We start from the raw sequence: 12,500 nt of genomic DNA on the forward strand, positions 1-12,500 counted from the left end.
TGTGCATGCGTGTAGTGTGTGTACGTGTGCATGTGTGCAGTGTGTGAGTGTAGTGTGTGTGTGTGTGTGTGCAAGTGTGTAGTGTATGTGTGTGAGTGTGTGCATGTGTGTAGTGTGTGTGTAGTGTGTGTGTGTGCAAGTGTGTAGTGTATGTGCATGTGTGTAGTGAGTGTGTGCATGTGTGTAGTGTGTTCATGTATGTAGTGTGTGTATGTGTGCATGTGTGCAGTGTGTGAGTGTAGTGTGTGTGTAGTGTATGTGCATGTACATGTGCATGAGTGTAGTGAGTGTATGTGTGCATGTGTGTAGTGTGTGTGTGTGTGCAAGTGTATAGTGTATGTGCATGAGTGTAGTGAGTGTGTGCATGTGTGTAGTGTGTTCATGTATGTAGCGTGTGTACGTGTGCAGTGTGCGAGTGTAGTTTGTGGTATGTTTGTGTAAGGTATGTGTAATGTGTCTGTAGTAATGATATGTGTGTAGTATGTATGTGTGCATGTTTTATGTGCATGTATATCTTGACTATATTTTTACAAAATTAATGTTCATCAAACCCTTAATTCTAAAATTCTGATCTAAATAATACATCTCTGCTTATTTTAAAAGATAAAAACCACCAACATGCACTTTTAGCAATGCTGTCGTATCACTTCTATCATATACTCTGAAATAACACAGATTAATGTTGCTTTAAAACGGTATCAAGGAAACACAGTTATAGTCTTCTTTACTAGGATGGAGCTGTAAGATACAAATGCATTTCTCAAATGAGATTAAGAAAACACTTACCACATTACCCTTGGGTCCAACCTGTCCGTCCATTCCAGAAACACCCTGTTAGTAAGATAGATACCATAGATCAGCAACTGAAATCTGAATTTCCAGGAAGCCTAATCATAACATTCCCTTAAAAGCTTAAACAAACTCCCACTTTTTCATCTTGTTTTATATTAAAGTGGCCATATACAGAATATTATTTTAGAAATAAAAAAATGGACCATTTTAAAATTTCACCTAAAGTAAAGGTAAAAACGAGCCGGTGAGTCTATCACACAGATTAACTTTTTTTTTATATATATTTATTCTTATATTTAAAAAAGGATAATGTAAAATATATTTTTTAATTTTATTGCTACGTATTGTACTAATTTAAATTTGAAAAATGTAAAATTCTCACTGGAAAATGATCAATTTTAGGCCCACAATCTTAACAGATGATGCAATATATTTTATACCTCATTTATTTATTTAGATTTTTTTTATTAGACAAAAAAACTGTCCAATTATTTATGTAGCTTGTCTTTAAAGGGACACTAAACCCAATTTTTTTCTTTCCTGGTTCAGATAGAGCATGCAATTTTAAGCAACTTTCTAATTTACTCCTACTATCATTTTTTCTTAGTTCTCTTTCTATCTTTATTTAGAAAGCAGGAATTTAAAGCTTAGAAGTCAGACAATTTTAGGATCAGCACCCTGGATAGCGCTTGCTTATTGGTGGCTATACTTAGCAAACTAATAAGCAAGCCTAACCCAGGTTCTGAACCAAAAATGGGCCGGCTCTTAATCTTTACATTCCTGCTTTTTAAAAAAAGATAGCAAGAGAACGAACAAAATTTAATAATAGGAGTAAATTAGAAAGTTGCTTAAAATTGCATGCTCTATCTGAATCATGAAAGGGGAAAAAATGGGTTTAGTGTCCATTTAATAACATTGGAAGATCAACTAATTCTCTTTTATGGACTATATTATTGTTCATCTTATTTAAATATTTGTAAGGAAAAACATAATTAATGAAATTATGTTTATGACAGAAGTACCACTGCATACATTTCAGTATTGTTCAATGATTGCAATACATTTTGCACTATAAACCCAGTAATAATCAGCGTGGGTACTCAAGTAGTGCTTGTTGGCCAGATACTTTTTATTTTATGTTACAGCTTATCAGCAGTGTTTATTTGAGTAAGGCCGAGCATTATACAGTAATTTCCCTGGTTCTGTCTCATTAAACATCGCTTGTTGTGGTGCGATGACTAATGACTGCAGATGGATTCACTTCTGTCCGCATCAATGAGTGTAAAGCTCGTTCCTCCATCGTTCAAATGCCCCAAGGTCCGTGTGACAGGTAGGAGCAAGGAACTGTTGCTCTGCCTCTGTGCATCCATGCAGATAAAGTAGTGATCGCAGTTCTATCTCTTGGGGGGAAAGCATAGAAAATATATATCTGAGCTCACTCACAGGAGGTCCCGAGGGTCCGGGAGGTCCTTTTGGTCCAAGCAACCCACGTGGTCCCTAATAACAAAAAAAATAGAAACAAATGTTAGCCCATGGTGAAGATGCAGATTCATGAAAACCAACAAACAAGTTAGATAAACAATTATTTTTCCAGGTTCAAACTCAACCACTCTTTGTCCTCCACTACAACAAATCCTTTTGTTTTTAAAAACCCTATGAAAAGATATAGGCAAACTGCATGAATATACACCTTCATATATAAGAATCATTTTGCTATGAAAACTGTAGCTTTATTTTGTCAAATGAGTATATTGTTTTCTGTTTTTTATTTTCACTGATTTCCCTGTCCCCCAGAACAAAAGAACCCCTGCTAACCAATCACAAACTAATATTCAGATATAGCACAAACTATGTTGGTTACAATTGCAAATAATGATTTGCCTATCATGATTGTCAATGCAAAACTGATAATCCACCTTTTAAAACCATGTGACACCATAGAAGCTTAGGGAGGGAGGGGAAGTAAACAAAAGCTCACATAAATTGCCTTAAAGTATTAACCCAAGCCTCTGTGGGAGACAGTGAAACAAGCACATTGTTTATATGTATTTTACAACAAAAGGCTGCAAAATAAATATTGAATATATATTACAATAATGTTTCACTTGCAATAATGAAACATTTTATGTGTTGTTGAAATGTCAAGTTTAAAGGTCCTTTAACCATGCTGAAATGTGCCCTTTTTTATTACTGAGTTATTCAAATGCAGAGTTAATGCACAGTGTTACTGATATGACCCTGTTGTAAGTGGCTTTTTCTTTTCGTTCTCTTTTTATTTCTTAGCATTATATATTTATTCACTGCAATGAATCACTTACAGACTAATATTAAAAGAATCTTTTTATAAATTAGATAAAGCGTGTGGAATGTAAAGGGAAGGCACTGAATACTATTTTTATAGCTAATTTAATGTCTATGTTATTATACAGTACATACAACTCAGCTTTAAAGCTGCTTTTACCTCTAAGAAAGGGTTTTTCTTGACGTTATATATTGAAGGTGCTGGCTGAAATATTCAGAGCAATTAATATTAAAGGAACATACCAGTAAATTTCAGTTATGATTAGAGGCATTTCTGCAATATCCATATTTCTGTGTGTAGTGTTTGAGCTTTTGCTATGTAAAAGTGCATAAGGAGTATATGTATAAAGCTCTGACCACTTACAAAGCTGAATAGTGGCTAGTACTGTGTCTGAGACAACTTTAATTTGTGTCAGCATCATCACCTTGCAAGCAATTGCTGGTGCATTCATTAAAAGAGAGAAGCGCTCAACCTGGGAACGAACAATAGCATAATAGCTTGTTCTATGGCTAGTTACCATCCTACAAGCAGCCTTTCACAGAGAAGAACTTTCCTGTAGCATATCAGTCTGATCCTGACTTCACAGTACAGTCCAGCCCCGAAACCAGGCAATCCCTCTCTGAACAAGAGAAACAGCAAAACCCCAGACGTACGTTTCGGCCTATTGTGGGCCTCGTCAGTGAGGTGCAGCCATATCCCTCTAGGCACACTGAGCAACGGGTCCATGTCTGGATTCCCGCATCACACTTAGGGAGACTGGTGCATTGTTTGAATGCCGGTCCAGAGACCATATCTAGATATGCTCTGCTTGGTCAAGTACAGTAGACGCTATAACTGATCTCTTACTAGAAGCAATTTTTGCAAATACATGTGTGCATTTCAACTTTGACTGGTATGTCTCGTAAGGGTAATGGGTGTTATGATAAGAGTAATCTACTATCTGTATCTTCCCCTTACTTTTCCTTGGAATGATAATTGAAGCTAAACTATTGTTTTCTGCTGAGCACTCCCCTTAACATTTCTCTACTATTCTGAGGCTCCATAATTGCCGTTTGTTGGCACAAGGACTTAAGAGCAGAACAAGTAACGGCATAACAGCAGTTAAAGGGACATTTCAGTCAAAATTGGAATCCACATGAATGCATTTCAGTTTTGAATAGCAGCTTTTTTGTAACATACATGTTTAAACAAAAATGCTTCTAATAAAATCTATAGCTGCTTTAAAAGTGTATTTAAGTATGCACCGTGCACCAGCATTTTAAACACAGCACTTGCTAAGGTGCTTGTATCATTTGTTAAAGACTCAATTTATTACTTGCTTACATGATACAAGCCCCACTGGCTCTCTCAGGATCTGCAGTATTTAAAATGCTGGTGCACTGAGAATATCTAGCTATGCTTCTCATGCACGTGCAGAGAAAATGCTAACACTAAAACAGTGATAACTTTTACTTGAAGCATGTTTGCCAATACGTGTATAATAAATATGTTTCAATACACAAATGAAATTGGTCTACGTGCATTTAAATTTTGACCAGAATGTCCCTTTAATAAGAATAGGCTCCAACTGGCACATTCATGACTACATAGTATCATATGCTGCTTTATAAAGCCTATTATGGATGTTTTAATATTTCTGTCGAACAAAGAATTACTAAACAACTAAAATTAAAGGGACAGTCAAGACCCAATACATTATTCTGATTACTTATTGTTACATACCAGAGAAGCATCCTGCAACCGGTCTCACATCTATAAGCTTGTAAGAAGTACATGAAGCATTTAAATATTCGTTTGTTAGGAGCCAAAAATAACCACCAGGCTCCGCCCACCTATTGCGTGTACATTTTGGTACATTATCTTTCTCCAGTTACGATTGTCTCTTAAATGTTCCTACTCACACAGGTGCTGATTTGTGCATGTGCAATTTGAAATAGTAAACTGAAAAATACTAAACGTGCACTGTTCAACTGTCACACAAGAAAACATCTAACCAGACAAGAAGAAAGCTGTGGGCGGAGCTTGGCGGCCATTTTCAACTGCTAAAAAACAATGATTATTTAAAAGTTTCATGTAGTTCTTACCGCTTATAGATGTGGAACCTGTTGCAAGATGCTTGTCTGGCATGTTACAATAAGTCATGAAGAATAAGTATTGGGTCTAGAATGTCCCTTTAATTTAAGATCCCTGGGGGACAACTATAATCTGCTAATGTTAGAGAATGTTCTGCAAGTTAGATTGTGTGGTTAATGCCTTTAGCACAAAGAAAGGTATTATATTCGTTACACTATACAACAACCTAGCACTACACAAGCAGTTTTACAAAGGCTTAAAGGGATAGGAACGTCTAAATTAAACTTCACAATACAGACAGAGCCGGTCATTTTAAGACACTTTTAAATGAACTTCTATTTTCAAATGTGCTTTGTTCTCTTGTTATCCCTTGTTGAGTAAAGAATATGTGTATATCTTACACTAGTGGGAGCTAGCTGCTGATTGGTGCCTGCACACATTTATATTTGTGATTGGCTTACTAGATGCGTTAATCTTGCTGACAGTAGTGCAATGTTGTTCCTTTAGCAAAGGATAACAAGAGAACAAAGCAAATTTGACCATGGAAGTACATTGGAAAGTTGTTTAAAATTATATTTTCTATCCAAACCATGAAAGAAAATGTTGGGGTTTCCTGTCCCTTTAAATTCTCTAACATTTGTAATCATTATTACCTGTGTTACAAGAAATCTCCATTTAGGATTTAATGAATTGTTATTACCAGAAATAAAGTTTTCAACAATCAAAGTAAAATAATGCAAATATAACCCTCTGTGCAACAGTTTTTTAGCCAGTAACACAATTCTTTAAAACCAAGAACAGTTAAGCCTATGTTCTAAAAATGCTAAAAAAAAAAAAAGACTATATAATACTTACAGGCTCACCGGGTAACCCTCTTGGTCCAACTTCACCATCATCTCCCTAATAATGAAAAAAGAAGCCATTTTTATTTATCCAAATGTATTCTTTGTAGAAGATTCTTAATAAGAAACAATTGTCTTGACTATAGTTCGTTGGTATGTTTCCTTTATTTCTCGCTAGTGTTTAAATTCTCGCATGGGAGTGCCGATCTCAGAGCCTTGCAAGCTTCCGGTTAGTGCATACGCATTAAGTGCATGGTCGCTATTAATCAATTAATGTGTTTCAAAACTAGAACTCATGCTTATTTTAACAGTGTCATTCTCAGAGAGTTAAAAAAAAAAAAAGGATAGAGTCCATTTTTATTTATTTATTTATTTTTAAAGTGAGTATATTGCAAACATGCTAACCAACCTATTCTGGGGCTATATAGCTGTAGAATACTTAGGTTAGAATACCCCTTTAAATTACATTTTCCAGCAAGGAAGTCCAAAAATGACTTAAGGCAAAACGCCATAATAAGATTTAACCTTTGTTGGCTTTCATATTTTCTAGACATTGGCCTTTAGTAAGATTGTGTATAATCCCATATTCAGGAATGACGTATACAGCATGCAACATGTATACTGGTGGCAGTTATATATTACATAACTGCAAATATAGAGAACAACTATATACAGAATATATAGCATTCAACATATAATCATGTAGCAGGTAGTTACAAATGATCTATGACTACCCAAAGTGCAGAGATTCTGTATGTGTAAATAAAAAACAGAAAACTAACCTGCAAGCATTGAAATGAGCACTGATAAAGTCCCAGTGATACTATGAGCTCTACTAAAGAACACTCAGGGCTTCAGCCCATAGTAATTTTGCTAGCAACACCTCTGTTCTTGGTAGTTAAGAAGCTTACAACATTTTTACATAAGTCTCAATATAGGTTTATGGGTAATTTTATAGACTAACCATGTGATGAGCTTTTTAGTTGGAAGAGAAATTATCCAAAGGTGGATTAACACATGTTCATACAATTTGTCCTACCATACTAAAGCATCTAATCTACAACTTACTACGCTATTGGTCCCTTTATATTGAGAATTATGTTACGCTTATTTGAATTGTAATGAAATGCCATTCGTATGAAATATTTCAGAGAAAAAAGGTTCTGCATACCCTTTCACCATCTTCTCCTGGTGGTCCTGGAGGTCCGTGTGGTCCAGATTCACCCTACAAGACATCCGTAACAATAAATTAGAAGACAAATACCCAACAACAGTGAAATACCAAGCAACATATTTTTATAATACATAGCTTAGTTACTCCTCCTATTTCTAAACATCTCAAGAGGTATAAGTGGATGAAACTAAAGTAAAGAAAGAAAACAAACAGGAAGTAGAACTCACCCTATGCCCTTTTTCACCAGGTAATCCAGCTAAGCCATCAAAACCTCGATCACCCTATAAAAACAATGGATACCTTGATTTCTTGATCAATGTACACAAGACTTTTTAGCGTATTATCCATAGATTTACATAAGTAAATGAGAAAAAAACAACACCTTCTTTGGGTAATCAGTACCTTTGGTCCAGTTTGTCCTGGCATTCCACGCGCTCCATCACTACCTGCCCGTCCCTGAAACAGAAAATGGCTCAATTAGTTGGTGTGTTTGCAAACTTAAAAGGGTTAATGAAAAAAATAGGAAACCAAGAAAATTCCTGAATAGATTAAGACAATAAAAAGATCTGGATCCCAGAGGAAAATCGGCAACAAGTCAAGAGAATGAAACCTTCATGGAGTTATTAGAGCTTGGTCAACTATACACAACTGGTTAGCGCTGCGGAATCTGTTGGCGCTCTACAAATAACCGATAATAATAATAACTGGTGTGATCATGCAAAGGAAATTTGGTATTTATTGATGAAAACAGTGAATCTTACAATCATTTTCAGTTCTTACACATTTTAGTAACAAAATAAATGGATAAAATAAAATAAACCGTAAGAGACAACCCAAAGTAAATCAACTCCAATTAGTTTAAGCGCCATTAAAGTAATTTATTATATATACATCAGGAACGGATCACTGCATTGCAAAAGATCCACCAACAAAAATCTTTTCAATATGTTTAACACAGTCATTTGATTATCAAAATGTGCTTTGGTTTTTCAGTCTGGGGACACACCCCTTGAAAAACCTTGAATATGTTTATTCTATCTCTTTTGCTGAACCAATTAAGTAAAGATAAAAATGAGCTAATCGCTATGGTGGATGATGAGAAGAGGGGGTATTGAATTCCATGGGAGACACTTAAACCTCTCTGATAGAGTGCAGTTCTACAATTTTCAGATTTAAAATTACAGGTAAATAAGGCAACAAAATAATTAAAGCACTTAGAAAATCTTTTCTTTATGCATAAACATTTTGGGCTAGATTACAAGTGGAGAGGGAATTTATTGCACGCCCGCAAACGGGCAAATTTGCCCTTTTACTTGTGCGCAATAAATAACCATCCATTACAAGTTGTTGGTTATTGCTAGCACAAGCTTGCAGTAGAAATTAGCGCTCAAAAAATTAACCAGAGGTCAGATCTCTGGTTAATTTTTTAAATGTCCCCCAATTGCCCCCAAAATAAAAAAATAGCATTTTTAAATAAAAAAACAAACTGCACTAGGCTGTTTTGGGGGCTAAAGTTGGCGTGTCTGGGGTGTTAGAAAAGAAACGGCATTGAAAAGTACCTTTACATTACAGTCTATGGGGAACTGTGTGTTCCCTGTAAATATATATAAACATATTCATATATATTTGTAGTTGCTGCCTATCGCTGCACGTCTAACCCCCTTAGCAGCGCTAGTTCTCATACAGTGTCTCAAGGCATGAGAAAAAGGCTCTCATTAAAACCTATGGAAGTGCGCTCTCGTGAGTGCAAAGCTTCTGTGCAATGAGAACGCGAGGTCGCTTTCGCATTGAACCTTACTTGTAATACCAATGCACATTTGCGTGCACTGGGATTACTAAATGGAGCACAAATATCGCTTTCGCTGAAGCGATAGTTTGAGCTCAACTTGTAATCTAGCACTAATTGGGATTTAAATCTTGATTTTAAAGTCTTTTAAATCAGTAAAGTGAATAGTTTTCTAGATAAACCTACATTGTATCATAAGAACATTCATGGAATGGCCTGGAAATAATTTCCTCCTAAATATCTTTGTACAGTTTATTATTGGCCTAAAAATATAACTGTGACATGTATTTTGTCACCTGGGTGGTTTTCCATATTGTCACTAGGTGTTATATATCTGGGCTCATATGGTACCCTATATGGACGTTATTTATATAAATAAATTACTGGGCATTGTCCTCAGTGTAAATAATGGTAAAGTTATGCAATGTTAGACAAAACCATCGGGTGCCATGTGCAAAATATAAAAATGAATATCTAAATGAAAATGAGGGCGAAGCCTTATTAGTTGCCATAAAACTTACCCTTCTACCAGGCTTTCCTAGTGGACCAGGAGAACCTTGAACACCACGAGGGCCCTTAAAAAATATGTAGAAAAAAAATCAGTACATTGAAGTTTTCATTTATAAGACAATTATAGTGCATGTTAATGTATATATAGAGGTTATAGCACCTTAAATCACATTTTTCTTATATTATCTAAGTTTTTTATATGACACCGAAATCAAAATCAATAGAAAAATTGTATCAACAACTTCAGGACTTGTCCCAGTAAGAATGTTACTGAAATCCATTTACTCTTGCACGTGAATGGCTGTCACTACTGCTGAATAATACCATTATATGGAAGCCATGTGACAATATTAAGGATGGGATACTGATGTTGCCAAATACTCACCTGTGGTCCTAAATCCCCAGCCTCTCCCTTTAACCCAGAAGGACCTGGTGAACCCTGTAAAAAGAGTGGGTTGTTAGCAGCTGGGTCATATGGACAAATGAAGGCAAGCTACATATCTAGTTTTTGACCTTACCATTGGACCTGGTCTTCCAGTAAGACCCATAGGACCAGATGGACCTCTCAGTGCGAGCTGAAACATTGAAAATCACCATGATTAGTACTAGGCACTTTGTTAATAAAGACAACAGAATAATTCCTTATAGTGAAAGTTTATACCCTTGAGATACTAATTATGGATTCTTGTAGCTTGATGTAGATTTTTTTTGCTTTAATTCCAGAATATTAATCACTAAAATACCAACCAATATCAGTATCATTATTGTGTACAGTTTGGACCTAACAATTCAAATGCTGGATATACTATCACAGAGCTTTAATTTTGTATTTAGGGAATTTGCACTATGGGTAGATATGTTTACACTCTTTATTAAATGGCTGCTCTATTGTAAATATCAACATGATTTGTTTCAAGTGTTGTGTACAACCATCTACATCCCATATGGGACTCCATAAATCTCCGTAAAGCAGAACAAAAAATCTTCTAGCATATTCTGCATACATGTAGTGCAAACACATATTAAGGTGGCAAAATTAGTTTTTCTTCCTTAGCCACCTTTCCATTAAAAATTGACTACGGTGTTTGAAGGAACTCTAAATAAAGCTCAAATTTTGGAATTTGCTGACTTTTCTCCCACCCTAAAGGACTAAATGAAAATTAAAAAATGTAATGTATTTTATTATTGTCATAATGTGAGACAGTCCAATTGCCAGAAGTGGATGCAACAAAAAGTTTTTAGGAAACCTAAACAGTAATAAAAAATGTTTTTGCGTTGCTGGTCCATATACGGCACTAACTGGTATTTTGTGTGAAACATTGTTTTCTAAAGTTATATTAACAATGGAAGAGAAATATAGATATTGTACTTACTCGTGCTTGTTGGAGGATAGCCTGGGCCTGTGACTCCTGAGCAGATACTTGTGGACCTTTGGATGAGCCATCTCCTCCACCAGAAAATCGGAACTGCGAAGGAGGAAAGTAAAAAAGTGAGAGATTAATCATCGTGCACCTTCATGTTTATAAGCTGCCATCTCAAAGCATAGAAAACATTTTTATTCCATCTCAGACTTAAAGATTTGGATTTGAGTCTTATTTTTCATATGGTGTAGATCATTAAAGGTTTAGGTAAATGTAACCTTACCTAAGTATGATGAAGGCAATCCAACCTCTTTGGAGGGAGCTGAGTAAGCACATGTTTCACGTGCATTTTACAGCAAAGGCAGACAAATAAATAATGAAAGTATACAGTAATTTTTTTGTTTTTTTTGTTTAATAGTTACATGGAAATTAAATACTGAGAAGAATGACAGTTTAGGACAATTAGATCTAATCCCCATGTTATTCTACTGAACAGATTTATATTCTACTTAACAGATCTACTGACCTGGATTTATTAATAATTGAAATTAGATTCCCTCAGAAATCTCACAAAGTAGACACATTTAACCAATTCATGTATTGGCCAATGGAGCTTTAGGTGAGTTTAGTTTAAGGTACAATTTAAAAAAACTAAGATTATTGTCTTATTAAATAATTTTTTTAGAGTTTATACCAAGAAAATCTCAAATACTAAATAAAATATGGTTTGGCAAATGTACCTAATTTGTGAGTTATCACTTAGAATGACTATGATTATGAATGCAGTCTTCAAAATCTATTTAATCAGCTCTTTAGGATAAGATAGGAATAGAGCTGGTCTGGTTCAGGGAGTGGCATGCACTTCCAATTATAATTGTCATTCCTTTCATTTTTAAAGGTGTCAACGGTCATATATATTTGCACGTTGTTAACATGTCCTGTGCTCTAGCAGGACAAGGATAGAGGGGGATTTATACAAGAGATCATAGCTCCAACCATCACAACTACCATTTCTTCCTGATATGAAGTTTGGGGCAATCTTTTTTTAGCACCCAAAAACCTTTAAAACTTTCCTGACTTGGGAGATTTTTACCCTCCTCTTTGGTTTCTATATAGTTTTGGAATTTAAATATTTTTTTTATCTATATTTAAATTGTCTATTTACCAGACATAGCCTCACAGTAGTTAGTGAATATTCAAGGTAGTCATGTATGGTTATCGTGGTCGTAGTTATTGTCCATTTTGAATATTTAAGGTGGTCATGTGTGGTTTTGTGACCATGGTTATTGCCTATATCCATCCATAGCCTTACAGTAGTTAGTGAACATTCAGTGTAGTCATGTGTGGTTTTTGTGACCATAGTTTTAGTCTTTTTCCGACCACAGCATGTTAACATTGCTGATGCTTCCTTAAAATGTCTTTATTGTTATTACAAGTTGAAAGTAAAAAGCTATCATTCGAGCGAAAGATTCAGCCGTGCTAACCTTTGGTGGTCAGATAACATGAGCCTTTGCTGTCTTTCGCTCGAGCTCTAACCCGAAGGTGCATTAGGACAACTATGCTAAAGCGAAAGTGCATTAAGAATACTTCAAATACCTATGTTCTTCACTAATAAGAAAATGGCTTTTTTAATTTTACACACACACACATACATACATAT

General features: G+C 35.2%; 1 protein-coding gene across 2 annotated transcripts in view; it reads right to left on the reverse strand.

The window, feature by feature from the left end:
- LOC128643237 (collagen alpha-1(V) chain) overlaps nt 1–12,500 on the reverse strand; it is a 236,618-nt gene that overhangs the window by 98,082 nt on the left and 126,036 nt on the right. For both annotated transcript variants that reach the window (XM_053696224.1, XM_053696223.1), the window contains exons 13-22: nt 10,853–10,945; nt 9,998–10,054; nt 9,865–9,918; nt 9,491–9,544; nt 7,586–7,639; nt 7,411–7,464; nt 7,181–7,234; nt 6,023–6,067; nt 2,236–2,289; nt 787–831 (exon numbers count right to left, since the gene is read on the reverse strand). In XM_053696224.1, the coding sequence (XP_053552199.1) occupies nt 787–831; nt 2,236–2,289; nt 6,023–6,067; nt 7,181–7,234; nt 7,411–7,464; nt 7,586–7,639; nt 9,491–9,544; nt 9,865–9,918; nt 9,998–10,054; nt 10,853–10,945 (564 nt within the window). The remainder of the gene's footprint in view (nt 1–786; nt 832–2,235; nt 2,290–6,022; nt 6,068–7,180; nt 7,235–7,410; nt 7,465–7,585; nt 7,640–9,490; nt 9,545–9,864; nt 9,919–9,997; nt 10,055–10,852; nt 10,946–12,500) is intronic.

This window comes from Bombina bombina, chromosome 12 (genome assembly GCF_027579735.1).
Source record: "Bombina bombina isolate aBomBom1 chromosome 12, aBomBom1.pri, whole genome shotgun sequence".
Taxonomy (NCBI): domain Eukaryota; kingdom Metazoa; phylum Chordata; class Amphibia; order Anura; family Bombinatoridae; genus Bombina; species Bombina bombina.